Source organism: Macaca thibetana, chromosome 7, assembly GCF_024542745.1.
Source record: "Macaca thibetana thibetana isolate TM-01 chromosome 7, ASM2454274v1, whole genome shotgun sequence".
Classification (NCBI taxonomy): Eukaryota; Metazoa; Chordata; class Mammalia; order Primates; family Cercopithecidae; genus Macaca; species Macaca thibetana.
In genome coordinates, this window is record NC_065584.1 from 19,101,107 (window position 1) to 19,121,754 (window position 20,648).

The 20,648-nt window shown below is 37.8% G+C and overlaps 1 protein-coding gene across 2 annotated transcripts in view; it reads left to right on the forward strand.

Moving 5' to 3' along the window:
• PTPN21 (protein tyrosine phosphatase non-receptor type 21) overlaps positions 1-20,648 on the forward strand; it is a 90,317-nt gene that overhangs the window by 18,207 nt on the left and 51,462 nt on the right. Inside the window, exons 1-2 of one of the 2 annotated variants that reach the window (XM_050798528.1) lie at positions 16,757-17,021; positions 19,306-19,475. In XM_050798528.1, coding sequence (XP_050654485.1) covers positions 16,944-17,021; positions 19,306-19,475 — 248 coding nt within the window. In that variant the 5' untranslated portion in view covers positions 16,757-16,943. Of the gene's footprint in view, positions 1-16,756; positions 17,022-19,305; positions 19,476-20,648 lie in introns of those variants that run through there. The other variant, XM_050798527.1, reaches the window with a different exon arrangement.

Below are 20,648 nucleotides of genomic sequence, written 5' to 3' on the forward strand. Positions count from 1 at the left end.
TAACTACCGTGGTTAGATGATCTCTTCCTGGGATAGACTGTGTCTAGTGCTATCTTCTCTCATCTCTTTCCTGATGAAAAGTCTTCTGACTTTTGCCTAGTCTAAGAAAGGCATCAGGATAAAATTATATTTGCAATTTTAGATGGGATTAACTTTTATCAACCCAATGCATCAGTGGCTTTAAAAACCCTTCAGCTAATTTGTGTGTCCCTCTGCTTTACTTTAAAAATAGTACAACCAAAAAGACTCTTAAAATAATTAGACGAGAAATGACTTAGGGATTAGGAAAGAGTTTACATTCTGACAGGATTTGGACCTGCTTATAATAGCTGATGTCTCCTTAGAGGACTGTGATTTGGGGTGCTGCACATATTTTTCCCCAGCTCAAATTTGTAAACTCTGCTTTGCTTTGAACAAAAAACTTGGTTATCAGATCACTTTGTTCTTAGTCAACATCAGTTCATGTAAAGTAAGTCAACCATATTGTGCTGAAAAGAAGCCAGGTTTGTTTTAACTTTTATTTTTACTATAGTTTACAAAGCAGGCACAGTTTTCTGTACAATTTTAGAGGAGTAGCTATGAAAAAAATTTAAACAACTATGAAGAAATCATTGAATAACTTTTTGAAAACTATCCTGATATATTTGTTCATAACAAAATAGGAAAGGAAGGGAGAATGTAAACACACCTGACAATGAAAGTTTCACAAAAATCTCTACAGTGATAAATGAGAATTGATCTAGGGGATGCTAGAAGATTCAGTGATTTAACAACTTCTGCTGGAATGAGCCCACAGGTCAAGTCAACTTGCTTTGACCACCAGTGAGAGTGGATGCAGCTGTGGAGAAAGAGAAGCCACGTGGAGGTAAAGTTTCTTATCAGGAAAAGCACTGGGAAGTTATATAACGAAGCATGGCAGGAGACATGAATTGAACGCCAGTAACTAAAGGCTAGTCTGCTGGAAAACTTCTGTTACAGTTAAACGAACTCCATTAACAGGACATACATAGTCCAGAAGATTTGGACTCAAGGAAGAGAGGATGCGTGCTTCTGGGAAGATATCCTAGACCAAGGCACTAGTTGAAATTTCAGGCCCATGGGGCCTATCTATACCAAATTTTTTGCATTTCTTTTAATAAAGGTCCTGGTATATTCAGACTTTAAAGGAAGAAATTAGTTTGACTATTATTTAAATAGTGATATTTTCAAGGAAGAAGCATGCTTGATTCAAGTTTTGTTCTATTTTCTATCATACCTGAAGAGAGTCTATCTGCCAAATATATATACCATAACAAAGATAAGAGTGCTTTTCAGCATTATCAATACAATTAGAACTTACAAAGTTCTTCATCACAATTTTGAGGAAGGGAGGGTACATGTTATTTTCCCTATTAAGAAACAGACTCAGTGAGGAAGTGAGATACTCCAGAGCTGGCAAGTGGTAAAGCCAGGACTCAAAGGCCAAGCCTTTTGCCTGCAAATCTAGTGCTCTTTGTACCGCACCATGCTAGTGGCAGCTATTGGAATCTCAGGCATAGTCGCCCAGAGGAATTACAGCCATATGTCACTTAAGGACAGGGAAATGTTCTAAGAAATTCGTTAGGCAATTTCATTGTTGTGCGAACGTCACAGGGAATACTTAAACCTATGTAGTATAGCCTGCTACACACCTGCTATATCCTGTAGTCTAGTCCTGGTAGGCCATAAACCTGTCCAACATGTTACTGTACTGAATACTGTAGGTAATTATAACAACGGTATTTGTGTACCTAAACATATCTAAGCATAGAAAAGGTGCAGTAAAAATGTGATGTAAAAGATTAAAAAGATACACCTGTATAGGATACTTACCATGAATGGAGCTTACAGAACTAAAAGTTGCTCTGGGTGAGTCAGTGAGTGAATATGAAGGCCTAGGAAGTTGCACTATAGTAGTAGGACACTATTGTAGCCTCTAGAAACACTGTACAGCTAGGCTACATTAAATGTTTCACAATTTTTTCTTCAATAATTTTTTTTTTAAGGCGGAGTCTCACTCTGTTGCCCACGCTGGAGTGCAGTGACACAATCATGGCTCTCTGCAGCTTCAACTTCTGGGCTCAAGCATTCTCCCAAGTAGCCTCAGCCTCCCAAGTAGCTGGAATTACAGGTGTGCACCACCACGCCTGGCTAATTTTTGTATTTTTAGTAGGGACGGGGTTTCAGCATGTTGGCCAAGCTTGTCTTGAACTCCTGACCTCAGGTGATCCTCCCACCTCAGCGTCCTAAAGTGCTGAGATTACAGGCATGAGCCACCGCACCTGGCCTTTGATAATAAATTAACCTTAGCTTACTATAATGTTTTTGCTTTACAAACTTTAAAATTTTTTAAACTTTTGACTTTTGTAATAACATAGTTTAAAGCACAGACACATTTTACAGCTATACAAAAATATTTGTATCCTTACCCTATAAACTTTTTTCTATTTTAAAGTGTTTTTTTGTTTTTTACTTTTTAAATTTTTTTTCTTTTGAGACGCAGTCTTACTTTGTCGCCCAGGCTGGGGTACAGTTACGTGATCTTGGCTTACTGCAACTTCTGCCTCCTGGGTTCAAGCCATTTTTGTGCCTCAGCCTCCCAAGTAGCTGGGATTACAGGTGTGCGCCACCAAGCCCCCCCCCCTTTTTTTTTTATTTTTAGCAGAGGTGGGTTTTTGCCATGTTGGCCGGGCTGATCTTGAACTCCTCGCCACAAGTGATCCACTCACCTTGGCTTCTCAAAATGCTGGGATTACAGGCGTGAGCCACCATACCTGGCCACTTTTTAAACTTCTGTGTTAAAAACTAACACACACATATTAGCCTAGCCCTAAACAGGATCAGGATCATCAATATCTCTTTCTTTCACCTCCACATCTTGTCCTCCTGGACAGTTTTCAGGGGTGGTAACATGCATGGCTCTGTCATCCCCTATGATAACAATGCTGCCTTCTGGAAACCTCCTGAGGCTGATTTCCAGTTCACTGTTTTTTTTTTTTTTTTGAAACAGGGTCTCATTCTGTCACCCAGGCTGGAGTGCAGTGGCTCAATCACTTCTCACTGCAGCCTTAAACTCCTGGGCTCAAGCAGTCCTTCTGCCTCAGCCTCCTAGTTGGGTCTACACCACTACACCTGGCTGATTTTTGTATTTTTTGTTGTGATGGGGTCTCACTATGTTGCCCAGGCTGTTCTTGAACTCCTTGGCTCAAGTGATCCTCCAGCCTCCGTCTCCCAAAGTGCTGAGATTACAGGTGGGAGCTACCGCACCTGGCCTACAATTAACTTTTTTTATAAATAAGAGTACACTCTAAATAAAAAGTATAATAAATGCATAAATCAGTAATGTCATTTATTATCATCCAGTGTTATGTACTGTACATAGTTGTATGTGCTATGCTTTTGTACAATTGGTAGCACAATAGGTTTGTTTATACCAGCATCACTACAAACATGTGAGTAATGCATTGCACTGCAACTTAACAACTACAACATCACTGTGTGATAGGAATTTTTCAGCTGTTACAGTCTTAGGGGATCACCATCACATTTGTGGTCTGTTGTTGACTAAAACATTGTTATGCAGCACATGACTGTAATTAGCTCCTATGCTACTAGTTAAAACCTTTCAAAAAACAAATAATGGCAGGTACCAAAACAGCAGAAATGGAAACAGCTTTCATGGTTGGCTTTGGAAAATATGCTTGCACTTGTAAATGAAGTAATGAAACCACAATTAAATTGGCTAGAGTACTGTAAAGCTATATATAAAATAGTTATTTTCCAATTATCTTTGGGAAATGAAGCGCTTCATAACTTACTTTGCCTGATAAACAAGGCTGACTCCTTTGTCCAAACTATTTGGAGTGCCAAGTTTTGGAAACAATTTATAAACATCTATCTGTCTTCAATAAAGGATACTAACTCTGCTTTTAGGAACAGTGATTGTTGTTGAATACGTGACTAATTAATGTTTGGAGTTATTTGTTTCTTTAGTAAATAACTCCAGACTCCTGTACATTTGTAATTCTTTGTAAATTCTATTTAAGGCGTTTTTGTTTGTATGTACGTGTTCTCCTTTGCTAAAAAGAATATCGCCCATTACTTCCCTCTACTGCCAACTTGCTATTATTTAATAAACGCTTTTCCTTTAATTTGTCATCTTTTAATCTGCTTTGGATTGGGTAACCAAATCACTAAACTCATTAAAAGTATGTATAAAATAAGAAAAAAAATCCATAAAAGAGATAGGAGAAATTTCTGCTTTGTCAAGGGCGTATGGTTTATGACATTGACTTTAACATGTATTTTTGATTGCTCAAACGCGTTTTTCCCTATTCTGTGTTCTTCAGTTATGTTCACATGAGGTTGCCAGCTAACTGTCAAACTGCACCAAATCTTGACCTAAGTGTAGATATTAGAAAATAGAAATTGTAATGAACTCATAGTTAGGCTTGTCTGTTTCTGGCTCATTTTTTTTCTTAGACTTAATGAACTGCATTTGTTGTGTTTAAACATTTAAAAATAAAGCTGAAAAAATCTGTACTTGTTATGTCCTTTCCTGGTTTTGGTATTAGGGTAATGCTGGCTTCATAGAATGATTGAGGGAGGATTCCCTCTTTCTCTGTCTTTTGGAATAGTTTCAGTAGGATTGGTACCAATTCTTCTTTGAATTGAGATAGAATTCAGCTGTGACTCCATCTGGTCCTGGACTTGTTTTTCGTTGGCAGTTTTGTTACCATTTCAGCCTCAATACTTGTTATTGGTCTGTCCAGAGTTTCTATTTCTTCCTGGTTTAATCTAGGAGAGTTGTCTATTTCCAGGATTTTATCCATCTCCCTTAGGTTTTCTAGTTTATGCGCACAAAGGTGTTCATAGTAGGTTTGAATGATCTTTTGCATTTCTGTGGTATTGGTTGTAATATCTCCCAATTCATTTCTAATTGAGTTTATTTAGATATTCTCTTTTCTTGGTTAATCTCGCTAATGGTCAATCAATTTTGTTTATCTTTTCAAACAACCAGCTTTTTGTTTGTTTTTTGTTTTGTTTCAATTTCGTTTGGTTCTGCTCTGATCTTTGTTATTTCTTTTCTTCTGCTGGTTTTGGGTTTGGTTGGTTCTTGTTTCTCTAGTTCCTTGAGTTGTGAGCATAGATTATTTGTGTGTTCTTTCAGACTTTTTGAGATAGGCATTTAATGCTATGATTTAATATGTATTTAACATATATTTAATGCTCTTAGAACTGCTTTTGCTGTATCACAGAGGTTTTTTGTTTGTTTGTTTGAGATGGAGTCTCATTCTATTGCCCAGGCTGGAGTACAGTGGTGCAATCTTGGCTCACCACAACCCCTGCCTCCCGGGTTCAAGCAATTCTCCTGCCTCAGCCTTCTGCTGGGACTACAGGCACGCACTGCCATGCCTGGCTAATTTTTGTAATTTTAGTTGAGATGGGGTTTCACTGTGTTGGCCAGGCTGGTCTTGAACTCCTGATCTCGTGATCTGCTCACCTCAACCTCCCAAAGTGCTGGGATTACAGGTGTGTGCCCGGCTGTATCCCAGAGGTTTTATAGGTTGTGTCACTATTATCGTTCAGTTCAAAGAATTTTTAAATTTTAAATTTCCATCTTTATTTTGTTGTTGATCCAAAATTATTCAGGAGCATATTATTTAATTTCCATTTATTTGTATAGTTTTCAGGGTTAGTTTTGGAGTTAATTTCCAGTTTTATTCCGTTGTGGTCTGAGAGAGTACTTGATGTAATTTTGAATTTTTAAAATTTGTTGAGCCTTGTTTTGTGGCCTATCATATGGTCTATCTTGGAGAATGTTCCATGTTTTGATGAAAATAATGTATACTCTGCAGTTGTTGGGTAGAATGTTCTGTAAATATCTGTTAAGTTTATTTGTTCTAGGGTATAGTTTAAGTCCATTGTTTCTTTGTTGACTTTCTGTCTTGATGACCCGTCTAGTGCTGTCAGTGGAGTATTGAAGTCCCCCACTAATAGTTATGTTGCCATTGATCTCATTTTTTTGGTCTAGTAGTAATTGTTTTGTAAATTTGGGAGCTCCAGTGTTAGGTGCATATATATCTGGGATAGTGATATTTTCCCGTTGGACTAGACCATTTATCATTCTGTAATGTCCCTCTTTGTCTTTTTTAACTGTCGTTGCTTTAAAGCCTGATTTGCCTGATATAAGAATAGCTACTCCTGCTTGCTTTTGGTTTCCATTAACATGGAATATCTTTTTCCATTCCTTTACCTAAGTTTATGTGTGTTCTTACATGTTAGATGAGTCTCTTGAACACAGCAGATAGTTGGTTGGTGGATTTTAATCCATTCTGCCATTCTGTATCTTTTAAGGGGAGCATTTAGGACCATTTACATCCAAGGTTAGTACTGAGATGTGAGGTACTGCTCTATTCATTGTGCTAGTTATTGCCTGAATAATTTGTTTTTTTTCCCATTGTGTTACTGTTTTATAGGCCCAGTGAGATTTATGCTTTAAAGAGGTTCTATTTTGGTGTATTTTGAGATTTTGTTTCAAGATTAAGAGCTCCTTTCAGCATTTCTTGTAGTGCTGGCTTGGTAGTGGCAAATTATTTCAGCATTTGTTTGTCTGAAAAAGACTTTATCTCTCCTTCATTTATGAAGCTTGGTTTTGCTGGATACAAAATTCTTGGCTGATAATTGTTTTGTTTAAGGAGGCTAAGATAGGACCCCAATCCCTTCTGGCTTGTAGAGTTTCTGCTGATAAATCTGCTGTTAATCTAATAGGTTTTCCTTTATAGGTTACTTGGTGCTTTTGCCTCACAGCTCTTAAGATTCTTCTTTTTCTTTCTTTCTTTTTTTTTTCCTTGAGATGGTGTCTCACTCTGTTGCCCAGACTGAAGTGCATGGCGTGATTTCCGCTCACTGCAACCTCCGCCTCCTGGGTTCAAGCAATTCTCTGGCCTCAGCCTTCCAAGTAGCTGGGATTACAAGTTCCTGCCACCATGCCCGGCTGATTTTTATATTTTTAGTAGAGTTGGGGCTTGACCATGTTGGCCAGGCTGGTCTCAAACTCCTTACCTCAAGTGATCTGCCTACCTTGGCCTCCTAAAGTGCTGGGATTACAAGTTTGAGCCACTGCACTTGACCTTTAAGATTCTTTCTTCTGTCTTGGCTTTAAATAATCTGATGACTGTGTGCCTAGGTGATGATCTTTTTGTGATGTATTTCCTGGGTGTTCTTTGAGCTTCTTGTATTTGGATGTCTAAATCTCTAGCAAGACCAGGGAAGTTTTTCTTGATTATTCCCTCAAATAAGTTTCCCCAACTTTTAGATTTCTCTTCTTCCTCAGGAATACCAGTTATTGTTATGTTTGGTTATTTAACATAATCTAAAATTTCTTGGAGGCTTTGTTCCAAAAAAGTCTAGAGACCAGTATCCCTGATGAACATAGATGCAAAAATTCTCAACAAAATACTAGCTATCTGAATCTAGCACCATATCAAAAAAAATAACACACCATGATCAATTGGGTTTCATACCAGGGATGTAGGGTTGGTTTAATATCCGCAAGTCAGTAAATGTGATAGACCACATAAACAGGATTTAAAACAATATGATCATCTCAATAGATGCAGAAAAAGCATTTGACAAAATCCAGCATTCCTTTATGATTAAAACCCTCAGTAAAATTGGCATAGAAGGGACATACCTGAAGGTAGTAAAAGCCATCTATGACAAACCCACAGCTAACATACTGAATGGGGAAAAGTTGAAAGCATTCCACCTGAAAACTGGAACAAGACATGGATGTCAACTTTCACCACTTGTATTCAGCATAGTACTGGAAGTCCTATCCAGAGCAATCAGACAAGAGAAAGAAAGAAAGGGCATCCTAATTGGTAAAGAGGAAGTCAGACTGTCACTCTTCACTGATGACAGGAACGTATACCTAGAAAACCCCAAAGACTCATCCAAAAAGGTCCTAGATTGATAAATGAATTCAGTAAATGTTTTAGTTTGTTTTCATGCTGCTGATAGTCATAGCCAAGACTGGGCAATTTACAAAATAAAGGTTTAATGGACTTACAGTTCCACATGGTTGGAAAGGCCTCACAATCATGGCGGAAGATGAAAGGCATGGTGGCAGACAAGAGAAGAGAGTTTGTGTAGGGAAACTCCTATTTTTAAAACCATCAGATCTCATGAGACTTATTCACTATCACCAGAAAGAGTTGCCCCCATGATTCAGTTACCTGCCACCAGGTCCCTCCCACACGTGGGAATTCAAGATGAGATTTAGGTGAGGACACAGCCAAACCATATCAGTAAAGTTTTAGGAAAAAAATTAATGTACACAAATCAGTAGCACTGCTATACACCAACATTGAGGAAGCTGAGAATGAAATCAAGAACTCAACTTCTTTTATAACAGCTGGAAAAAGAAACGAAATACTCAGGAATATACCTAGCCAAGGAGGTGAAAGATCTCTACAAGGAAAACTGCAAAACACTGCTGAAAGAAATCATAGATGACACAAACAAATAGAAACACATCCCATGCTCATGGATGGATAGAATCAATATTGTGAAAATGACCATATTGCCAAAAGCAATATATAAATTCAATGCAATTCCCATCAAAATACCATCATCTTTCTTCACAGAACTAGAAAAAAGAATCCTAAAATTTATACGGAACCAAAAAAGAGCCCCCATAGCCAAAGCAAGACTAAGTAGAAAGAACAAATATGGAGGCATCACATTACCTGACTTCCAGCTGGACTGCAAGCCTGTAGTTACCAAAACAGCATGGTACTGGTAGGAAAACATAGGTCAATGGAACAGAATAGAGAACCCATAAATAAAGCCAAACACTCACAGCCAACTGATCTTTAGCAAAGGAAACAAAAACATACAGTGGGGAAAGGACACCCTATTCAGCAAATGGTGCTGGGATAATTGACAAGCCATATATAGAAGAATGAAACTGGATCCTCATCTCTCACCTTATACAAAAATCAACTCAAGCAGGTTCAAAGACTTACATCTAAGACCTGAAACTATTAAAATTCTAAATGATAACATCAGAAAAATCCTTCTAGACATTGGCCTAGGCAAAGAGTTCATGACCAATAACCCAAAAACAAATGCAACAAAAACAAAGATAAATAGATGAGATTTAGTTAAACTAAAAGGCTTCTGCACAGCAAAAGAAGTAATCAGTAAACAGCCCACAGAGTGGGAGAAAGTATTTGCAAACTGTGCATCTGACAAAAGACTAATATCCAGAATCCACAAGGAACTCAGACAAAGCCGTGAAAAAAAAAAACAATCATATCAAAACATGGGCTAAAGACATGAATAGACAATTCTGAAAAGAAGATATACAATGGCCAACAAACTTACAGAAAACTCCTCAACATCACTAATTATGAGGAAAATGCAAATAAAATCACAGTGCTATACCACCTTACTCCTGTAATAATGGCCATAATAAAAAAAAATCAAAGAATAATAGATGTTGGTATAAATGTGGTGAGAAGGGAACACTTTTACACTGCTGGTGGTAATGTAAACTAGTACAACCACTATGGAAAATAATGTGGAGCTTCCTTAAAGAACTAAAAGTAGAAACTACCATTTGATCCAGCAATCCCACTACTGGGTATCTACTAGGAGGAAAATAAGTCACTGTATGAAAAAGACATTTGCACACCCATGTTTATAGTAGCACAATTCGCAATTGCAGAAATATGGAACCAGCCTAAATGTCCATCAACCAATTAGTGGATAAGGAAAATGTGACACACACACACACACACACACACCATGGAATACTACTCAGGAACAAAATAATGGCATTTGCAGCAACCTAGATGGAGTTGGAGACCATTATACTAAGTGAATAACTCAGGAATGGAAAATCAAACATCATATGTTCTCATTTATAAGTGGGAGCTAAGCTGTGGGGTTGCAAAGGCATGAGAATGATATTATGGACTTTGGGGTTTCCAGGGGAAGGGTGAGAATAAAAGGGGTGAGTGATAAAACACTACAGATTTGGTACAGTGTGTACTACTCAAGTGATGGGTGCACCAAAATCTTAGAAATCACTACTAAAGAATTTATTCATGTAACCAAACACCACCTGTTCCTCAAAAATTATTGTAATAAAAATAAAATTATTTACTTGATTTTTATTATGAATATTTCTAATCTTTAAAAACATTTTTTTACTGAGACGAAATTCACATAATGTACAATTAACCTTTTTTTTTTTTTTTTTTTTGAGATAGTCTCGCTCTGTTGCCCAGGCTGAAGTACAGTGGTGTGATCTTGGCTTACTGCAACCTCTGCCTCCTGGGTTCAAGCAATTCCCCTGCCTTACCCTCCCAAGTAGCTGGGATTACAGGCACATGCCACCACGCCCAGCTATTTTTTTTGTATATTTAGTAGAAACGGGGTTTCACCATGTTGAGCAGGCTGGTCTTGAACTCCTGACCTCATGATCTGCCTCAGCCTCCCAAAGTGCTGGGATTACAGACGTGAGCCACTGTGCCTGGCCACAACTAACCATTTTAAAGTAAACAGCTCATTGGCATTTAGTACATTTATAATACTCTCGAGTTGTAAAAAATTTTCATCACCCCTAAAGGAAATTCTGCATCCCATAGGCAGTCATTTTCTATTCTTCCCTGCCCCTGGCAACCACCAATTTACTTTCTGTCTGTCTCTGTGAATTTATATATTCTAGTCTTGAACTCCTGGCCTCAAGCGATTCTCCTGCCTTGGCCTCCAAGCACCTTGGGATTACAGGTGTGAGCCACCACACCTGTGGGATTTCTTTGGCTATTTCATATAAACAGAATTATACAATATTTGTCTTCTGGCTGCTTTTGCTTAGCATAATATTTTTGAATGTCATCCACATTGTAGCATGAACCAGTACATCATTGTGTTTTATGGCTGAATATTCATTATATTTATACACCACAAGCTTGTTTATCCATTCATCTATCGATGGACATTTGGCTTGTTTCCACCTTTTGATTATTGCATATAGTCCTGCTGTGCATATGCATATACATGTGTTTGCTTGAGCACCTGTTTTTCAGTTCTTTGGGGTATGTACCTAGGAAGGGAATTGCTGGATCATCTGGTGATTCTATATTTAGTGTTTTGAGGATCCACCAAACTTTTCCACAGCAGCTGAACCATTTTCTGTTCCTACTGGCAATGTATAAGCGTTCCAGTTTCTCCTCATCAATGTTTACTTCCTATTTTTTAAAATTATAGCCATCCTAGTTGGTATGAAGTGGTATCTCATTATGGTTCTGAGTTGCATTTCCCTAATGACCAATAATGTTGAGCATCTTTTCATGTGCTTGTTGGCCATTCATATCTTTTTTCAAAAAGGGTCTAAGTTCTTTGCCCATTTTAAAGTTGGGTTGTTTCTTTTTGTACGTCAGAGTTATTTTATACATTTCAAATAGTAGACCTTAATCAGATAGATAATTTGCAAATATTTTCTCCTTTGTTCTGTAGATTTTTTTTTACTTTCTTCATTTATTATTATTATTTTTTTGAGACAGGGTCTTGCTCTGTTGCCCAGGTAGAAGTGCAGTGGCACAATCATGGCTCACTGCAGCCTTGATCTGTTGGGCTTAAAGTGATCCTTCCACCTCAGCCACTTGAATAGCTGGGACTACAGGTGTGTGCCACCGTACTCAGCTAATTTTAGTTTTTGTAGAGGCAAGGTCTCACTATGTTGTCCAGGATTGTCTCAAACTTCTGAGCTCAAGCAATCCTTCTGCTTCAGCCTCCCAAAATGTTAGGTTTATAGCTGTGAGTGACCATGCCTAGCCTGATATGGTTTTTTGCATGAAAGTTTTAAATTTTGTGCGTGTGTGTATGTGTGTGTGTTTAAGAGGGTGTTGCTCTGTCATCCAGGCTGGAATGCAGTGGTATAATTATAGCTCACTGAAGCCTTGGTGTCCTGGGCCCAAGTGATCCTCCCACTTTAGCCTCTCGAGTAGCTGGGACTACAGGTGTGTGCCACCACACCCAGCTAACTTTAAAATTTTTTGTAGAGACAGGGTCTTGCTTTGTTGCCTAGGCTGGTCTCAAACTCTTGACCTCAAATTTCTCCCACTTTAGCCTCCCAAAGTGCTAGGATTACAGACATGAGCCACTGCGCCTGGCAAGTTTTGTAATTTTGAAATAAGTTGATCTATTTTTTTCTTTGTTGCTCATGTTTTTGGTGTTATATTCAAACATTTATTCCCAAATTCAAGATCACAGAGATTTACCCTAATGTTTTCTTCTAAACTATTTTATGGGTCACTTCTTATATTTACTTACTTTATATATATGGTGTGGAGTAGGGATCCAACTTCATTCTTTTGTATGTGGATCTTCAGTTGTCCCAGCACTATTTGTTAAAGAGAGTATTCTTTTTCCCACCAGCTGGTCTTGGCACCCTTATTTAAAATCAGTTGACTGTAGATGCATAGGTTCATTTCTGGACTCTCTATTCTATTTTTTTGTATGTCTCTCCTTATGCCAGTACCACACTGTTTTGATGACTATAGCCTTGTAATAAGTTTTGAAACAAGGAAGTGTGAGTCCTCCAATTTTGTTATTCTTTTTCAGTATTGTTTTGGCTATTGCCAAACAATACTGCAGGCCCATGTGAATTTGAGGTTTGGCTTTTCATCTCTAGGAAAAAGCATATTGGGATTGTGATAGGTATTGCATTTGAATTTGAAGATTACTTTGGGTAGTACTGTACCTTAACAATATTAAGTATTTCAATATATGAACATGGGGTATCTTTCTATTTATTTAGATTTTCCTTAATTTCTTTTAGCACTGTTTAGTTGTGTTCAGAATATGCCTTTTCACCTTCTTGGTCAAATTTATTCCTACATATTTTGTTCTTTCGGATATTACTATAAATGGGATTGTTTTCTTTTTTTGACATGTACATTGCTGGTATCTAGCAGCTGATTTTTGCATGTTGATTTTGTACCCTGCAAACTTCACTGAATTTATTGTCTTGAGTAGGGGTGTGTGTGTGTCTGTCAGGGTTGGGGGGTGGATTTGAAGGATTTTCTATGTATAGGATTATGTCATCTATGCATAGAGATAGTTTTACTTCTTCTTTCCAGTTTAAATGTCTTTTATTTTTCTTGCGTAATTGCTCTGTTTAGAACCTTCAGTACAACATCAAATGGCAGTGGTGAACATTGGCATCCTTGTCTTGTTACTGATCTTAGGGGGAAAGCTTTCAGTCTTTCACCATGGAGTTTGGTATTAGCTGTGGGTTTTTCCTAAATGCTCATTGACGTGTTGAGAAGCTCTTCTCTATTCTTCTATTCCTATTTTTCTAGGTGTTTTATTTTATCATTAAGGATGTTGGATTTTGTCAAATGCTTTTTCTGAATCAATTGAGATGGTCATGTGTGTTTTATTTCTTTTGTCTTAGTAATGTGGTATAATGATTTTGGGGGGTATGTTTTACCACCCTTGCAGTCCTGGGATGAATCCCACTTAGTCATGGTGTATAATCCTTTTAGTGTGCTGTTAGACTCAGTTTTTTAATATTTGCTTAGAATTTTTGCATCTATATTTATAAGGGATGTCGGGCTATAGTTTTCTTGTGGTTATCTTTTGTCTGGCTTTGGTATTGGGGTAATGCTGGCCTATCGATTGAGTTAGAAAGTATTCTCTCCTTTTCCTTGATTTTTGTGCTCATCCCCCATCTTGTTTGTTTTTTGAATGGATTTTAAATTATTTTGGAAAGTTAATTATTCAGATTCTTAAGGTTGTTATTCAAGACGAGCCAAAAAAAAATGGTCTTATCCAGGAAAAATCCTTGCCTGATGAGAATTTAATCACAAAATTTTGTTGTTCAAGTTCCACCTACCTATTTTAGAAACAGATGATATTATAGTCATAAAATCTCATGGAATCAGATGTTGTAACTTGATTATATATGTGTAGACATTCTAAGAGAGCTTTCAATCCCAGGATTATAATGTTACGATAATTTAGTTACCCATATGTATATAAACATTTCTAGGAGCAATTTTAGAAATATAATACCTCAATTTAACAAGGTATAAATTTAACAAGGTATAAATTTGATTTTTGGCTAGCTTTCACTACTTCTTAAGATAGAACTTGAACACTGGGGCAGATCCCAAAGCAATACTTTAACTACAATAGTTATGCACAAGAAAGTCCTGTAAATAATCTATCCGTGACAAGCTACAAAGTCAATATTCAAATGTCCCAAATCTTAGACTCCTTTATTTAAAAGAGCTAACCAACGCCGGGCGCGGTGGCTCACGCCTGTAATCCCAGCACTTTGGGAGGCCGAAACGGGCGGATCACGAGGTCAGGAGATCGAGACCATCCTGGCTAACACAGTGAAACCCCGTCTCTACTAAAAAATACAAAAAACTAGCCGGGCGAGGTGGCGGGCGCCTGTAGTCCCAGCTACTCGGGAGGCTGAGGCAGGAGAATGGCGTGAACCCGGGAGGCGGAGCTTGCAGTGAGCTGAGATCCGGCCACCGCACTCCAGCCTGGGTGACAGAGCGAGACTCCGTCTCAAAAAAAAAAAAAAAAAAAAAAAAAAAAAAAAAAAAAAAAAAAAAAAAAGAGCTAACCAACAAAGAATTTACTAAGCCCACCATTCTTTTTTTTTTTTTTTTTTTTTTGAGACCGTCTTGCTCTGTTGCCCAGGCTGGAGTGCAGTGGTGCAGTGGCACAATCTCGGCTCACTTCCGCCTCCTGGGTTCAAGCGATTCTCTTGTCTCAGCCTCCTGAGTAGCTGGGATTATAGGCATCCTCTACCATACTTGGCTAATTTTTTGTATTTTTAGTAGAAGTGGAGTTTCACCATGTTGGCCAGGCCAGTCTTGAACTCTTGACCTCAAGTGATCCACTGGCCTCAGCCTCCCAAAGTGCTGGAATTACAGGCGCAATTCACCATGCCCGGCCTAAGCCCACCATTCTTTTCAGCTGTTTGTACCTATAGATAAAGTTCTTGCTACTCTCTTCTGTGGTCTATAATTTGTGAAAAACTAATTATGATGCAATTTCAACAAATGTATTTGTTCAGTTCTATTTGATTTTCTAATTCATGTTGCATGAGTAATAGATGCACTGATGAAGTTAGCACATTTTAACAGTTTTCCTTTCAGAATGTGCTTTTTAACAGAATGCTAGCAGATTTTTTGGCTGTTATTTTAATTATATTACAGTCCATTCACAAACGGTACAACCACAAATTATACAATAAACCTAAAATTTTATAATTCTGTTTTTGTATTTGGAACAGTCTAGTTCAACTGTATTTAAAGGGAAAGTTAATTTATTCAAAGCGTATTTTTAAGACCTTTTCATTTTAGTTAAAAATGGTGACATACAGCTGGGTGTGGTGGCTCATGCCTATAATCCCAGCACTTTGGGAGGCTGAGGTGGGCAGATCACGAAATCAGGAGTTCAAGACCAGCCTGGCCAACATGGTGAAACCCCATCTCTACTAAAAAATACAAAAAAAAAAAAATTAAAAAAAAAAATTAACTGGGCGTGGTGGCAGGTACCTGTAATCCTAGCTACTCAGGAGGCTGAGGCAGGAGAATCGCTTGAAACCAGAAGGCAGAGGTTGCAGTGAGCTGAGATCGCACCATTGTACTCTAGCTTGGGCAACAAGAGTGAAATTCCATATCAAAAAAAAAAAAAAAAAAAAAAGACATACCAAACCATTTTAGATCCTAAAGGATTCCTAATCTGGCATTATAGACCAAATGTGGTACATTCAGTCCAAAACTTGTGTTCTAAGATGGAGCAGAAAACAAACATAGTAACAGAAATGTTTTTTGCTGTAACCAAATACACGTAGGTAATTTTAAAAGTCTTTTGAGGGGAGGAGTCAATAATTGATTTTGTTGGTAGTGGAGAGAATGAATGGACTAAATAACATTTAAAAATATATAGTGGTTTTCAGGCTGGTACGGTGGCATACTCCTATAATCCCAGCACTTTGAGAAGCTGAGACGGGAGGATCACTTGAAGCCGGGAGTTTAAGACCAGTCTGGGCAACATAGTGAGACCCTGTCTTGACCAAAAAAAAAAAATAGCCTGGTGTGGTGGCATGTATCTGTTGTCTAACTACTTAGGAGTTTGGGGCGGAAGGATCACTTGAGCCTGAGAGTTCGAAGTTGCAGTGAACTGTGATCATGCCAGTACACTCCCGCCTAAGTGATAGAGTGAGACTCTCTCTCAAAAAATAAAATATAATGGTTTTCTAGTAGGAAAATATACTTACATAGTTTTCCCTTATCCAGTCCTCATGATAGCATTGTGAAGGAGGTATTACTTTATTTGACACTTGAGAAAACCAAATTGGACTGATTGCCTTTACCATTTCACTCCTAGTAAGTAACTGCTGGAAATCAAACTCAGAACTTTGGAATTAAACATCAAGCTCTTTCTATTAAACCAGATTTTTGTTTTCTATAAGTTTCAGTTTAAAAGAAGAAAAGAACATTACTTGTTTTCTATAACTGTGTGATACATATTCTGTGCTTACAGATAATAAGCAATTCATTTTAAAATGTCATAACTTCAGAATATAATTAACAATGGGACTTGGCCTTTCAGATATATTACAGTGTGCTTGGATTTTCAAAAATTTTATTTCCATGCAGCTTGTCAATGATTTATTATTATTATTATTTATTTATTTTTTTAAGGCAGGGTCTCACTTTGTTACCCAGGCTGGAGTGCAGTGGTGCAATCTTAGCTTACTGCAGCCTCTGTCTACCTCCTGGGTTCAAGTGATCAACCTGCCAAGTAGATGAGACTACAGGCACACGCTACCACTTCCAGCTAATTTTTTGTATTTTTTGCAGAGGCAGTGTTTCGCCATGTTGCCCAGATTTGTCTCAAACTCCTGGGCTCAAGAAATCCTCCCACTTCAACCTCCTAAAGTGCTGGCATTCCAGGTGTGAACCACCACGCCTAGCCAAAGATAAGGTTTTATATAACTTTCTCTTGCATAACTTTGGAGGAGCAGTGTAGTGTAGTGCAAAGTTATCCAACTTTAAAGGACATAAGAATTACCTAGGAGATTAATAGCTTTTTAGGGCCCAGGAAACCCTCTAGATACTTCTGGTAGAGGTAGTCCAGGGACAATACTTGGGGGAAACACTGGCTTTGAGGTTTTACACAGATAAAAAAATACCTACTTCATAAATTAGTGATGGTGATTTAATCTATGGTATCTCTACAGTTCTTGGAATAGAACCAGGTACATAGGAAATGTTCAAAATATTCCATTCTTGTGTGATGACTTGGGTGGCAACTAAGAATCAAGAGAATATTCCTTCTTTTCATTCAACAAAATTTATTGAATTCCAGCAGTATTCTAGGGACTTGTGGATATAGGGGAAAATGGGCACATTCCTCATTCTTGTTGAATTTATTTGATCAACTCATTTTAAAGGTATAGTTCTTACCTTGTTAAAAAATAATAAAAGGACTATTGAGGGCATGTTTGCATAATCTTTTCCCTTGCAAATTAAAGTTTTGTTTTTTACTTGAATGAGGATTGCAGTTCAAAGAAATGGCCTATTATTTCTCAGTTTTCTTGTTGCTTTAAATCTATACTGTCCAATACAGTAGCCACTAGATACTTGCAACTTTTAAGTCAATTAAACTTGTATAATATTAAAAATACAGCTCCTCAGTGGCACTACCACATTTCAATTGCTCAGTAGCCACATGTGGCTAGTGGCTGCTTTATTGGACAGTGAGATGTAGATCATTTCCATCATCATACTAAGTTCTGTTGGGACAGTGTTATTCTGGAGTTTACAACTACAAAGTGGTGATTTTCCAATTGTCTTGATTTGTAGATTGATTTTGAGGCAAGTATTAGCAGTGGCTTGAGGCTGTCACGTAAGTGTATTAATTCCCTTTCAGGTTGACCAGGCCCAGGGCTAGTATTGATTTACCTTAACAGTTTCATTACACAGCCAGTGAGATATAAATGCTAAGACATCCGGGCATTTTCTTTAAACTTCTGAGTAATACACTAAGGTTATTTTACTGCATTAGTCATAGCTTTTCTCATGCAGTGTGTGTGTGTGTGTGTGTGTGTGTGTGTGTGTGTGTGTGTGTGTGTGAGAGAGAGTTAATTCACCTCCACAGCATTATAATTGTTTCAAATGTATATCTAATGAAATTTTGAGGACAAAGGGGTAAAGAAGAGTTGCAATTGCATCTGAATACTAGAACTGAATACTGGAATTCATGGTACTTACCATGAATTTAAAAAAGAAAATAAAATAATTTCTTTTATAGAAACCAGAACTAAGAGTAGTGAAAAGTTGGTTTAACAGTGTTTACTCAGCATTCCACTGGGTAGAACCCCAGTTATGATTATTTAAAAATATTAATTATGAGACTGAGTGCAGTGGCTGGCTCATGCCTATATTCCTAGCACTTTGGGAGGCCGAGGTGGGCAGATCAGCTGATATCAGGAGTTTGAGACCAGCCTGACCAACATGGTAAACCCTGTCTCTACTAAAAATACAAAAAATTAGCTGGGTGTGGTGGTGCATGCTATAATCTTGGCTGCTATGGAGGCTGAGGCAGGAGAATGACTTGAACGTGGGAGACGGAGGTTGCAGTGAGCTGAGACTGCGCCACTGCACTGTAGCCTGGGCAACAGAGTGAGACTCTATCTCAAATATATGTATATAGATATATATGTGTATATATATGTATATATGATATATATGCATATATGATAAATATACATATATACATATATGATAAACACATGTATGTATATACGTATATGTGACAAATACATGTATATATACGTATATATACATATATATGACAAATTTAATGTTTTAGTAATTGAAAAACCAAGGATAAATTCTTCTGTATTTTTGTTGTTTTTAAAACCTGCATATAAAATTGAGTAGCACCCACTACATTCCAGTGTCTAGGTCATGAATGCAGTTTTTTGGGGCAGAGTTCAGTAAATGATATGCAAGTGCAATTGGGTTTTTGCCTCTGTTTCCTGAATATGAGTAGCTAGTTACAGATAGGTCTTACCTCCTTTTTTTCCTTCAGTTTTTGCTGTTGTTCCTCTCTGAGAAGAAAGGCAATAAGAGACTGCTGTCATTTGGTCACAGGTCAGGGATTAGTGCGGCTGAAGTCATTGAAATCCTTTTGTATGTTATTGCCTCCTTCAGTGACCTTCTGTCTTTCCAGGTCACTTACTTCAGCCTTTGGTACTACAACAAGCAAAATCAGCGCCGGTGGGTAGATTTGGAAAAACCTTTGAAGAAGCAGCTGGATAAATATGCATTGGAACCAACCGTCTATTTTGGAGTGGTGTTTTATGTGCCTTCAGTTTCTCAGCTGCAGCAGGAGATTACCAGGTGAGAAATTACATGCCATTTGTTTTTAGGAAATAGTCTAGTGAGATGTAAAAAGTGAAACTAAGGTTGAAGTCAGAAGATAAGTTTGGAACTTTGCCTCTCGCCCCACATTTTTAGCTACGGTATTACAAAGAGGTTCTCATATATGGCATGTCAGAGTGTTTTACTACATGTTGGGTAGCTTATGGGTTCAGTAGGCACAAAGGAATAATTAAAGGGAAAAATGATGGATTTACCCTAGCTGTGCACTCTTCCTGTAGTGATGTTACCTTTAATGTTTGTGTTGTTTCTGATCCTTTGTGATTAGGAAAGGAGAGAAGATATTTTAGAAAATTAGTCACAAAATCTGTGTTCATTCGTCAATGAAATGTGCTGAAAGGCTCCTAGAATTCTCTTCCTCTAGCTATATTCTGTAGACAGGTTGGGGAGGGAGTACAGAGGAGAGGGAGGGAAGTGTTTAAGATCAGGAAATTTTGGCTGATAAGTGCACTTAATAGGGACAAAAGCAGAAAGGGAAGATGATATTAAGGAGCAGAATAGAGGAACTAAGTGTTCTTATTCTTTTTCCCCCGAAGACAACGAAAAAAGGAATAAAATTTGAGTTCTTGAGCGTGGTTTTCAAAGTTCTGTGAATCCCATCACTGCCTTATCTTTTTAACCCTATTTAATGTTACTTTTGAGCCAAGCTGAGCTACTTCAAGGGCCCGAAACATATCGCATGCCCTTTCGTCTTTGTGTCCTAGATCTTTCTCTCACATGTATTTACTGGAATCCTGTTTGCCTCCTGAGTTGTGGTTCAGAAGGTACCTCCTCCATGAAGCATCTATGACCCCAGGACAGAATGAGTTTTGGCTTACGACCTAGAATTTGATTCTACTTGTGTTAAGATGGTAATTGTCATACCCTATTATTAGGATTTTGCAGGTATCTTTTTCCTAGGTTTTAAGCCTATGTTTTCTTTAGCTTTACTTAATGATATCTTACACAGTACCTTGCGGACAGTGAGAACCTGGTACTGTCTCGTGTTTGTGGAGTGCTGTTTGAGTCTGCCAGTTAATGATTAGGAGAGAATGGAAAGTCAAAGCAGTAAGGATCCAGTGGTAGGGATAAACACAAACTGACTGTAAAAGTCTGAGATAGAAATAATGAAGAGAAAATGGAAACCAGAAGGAA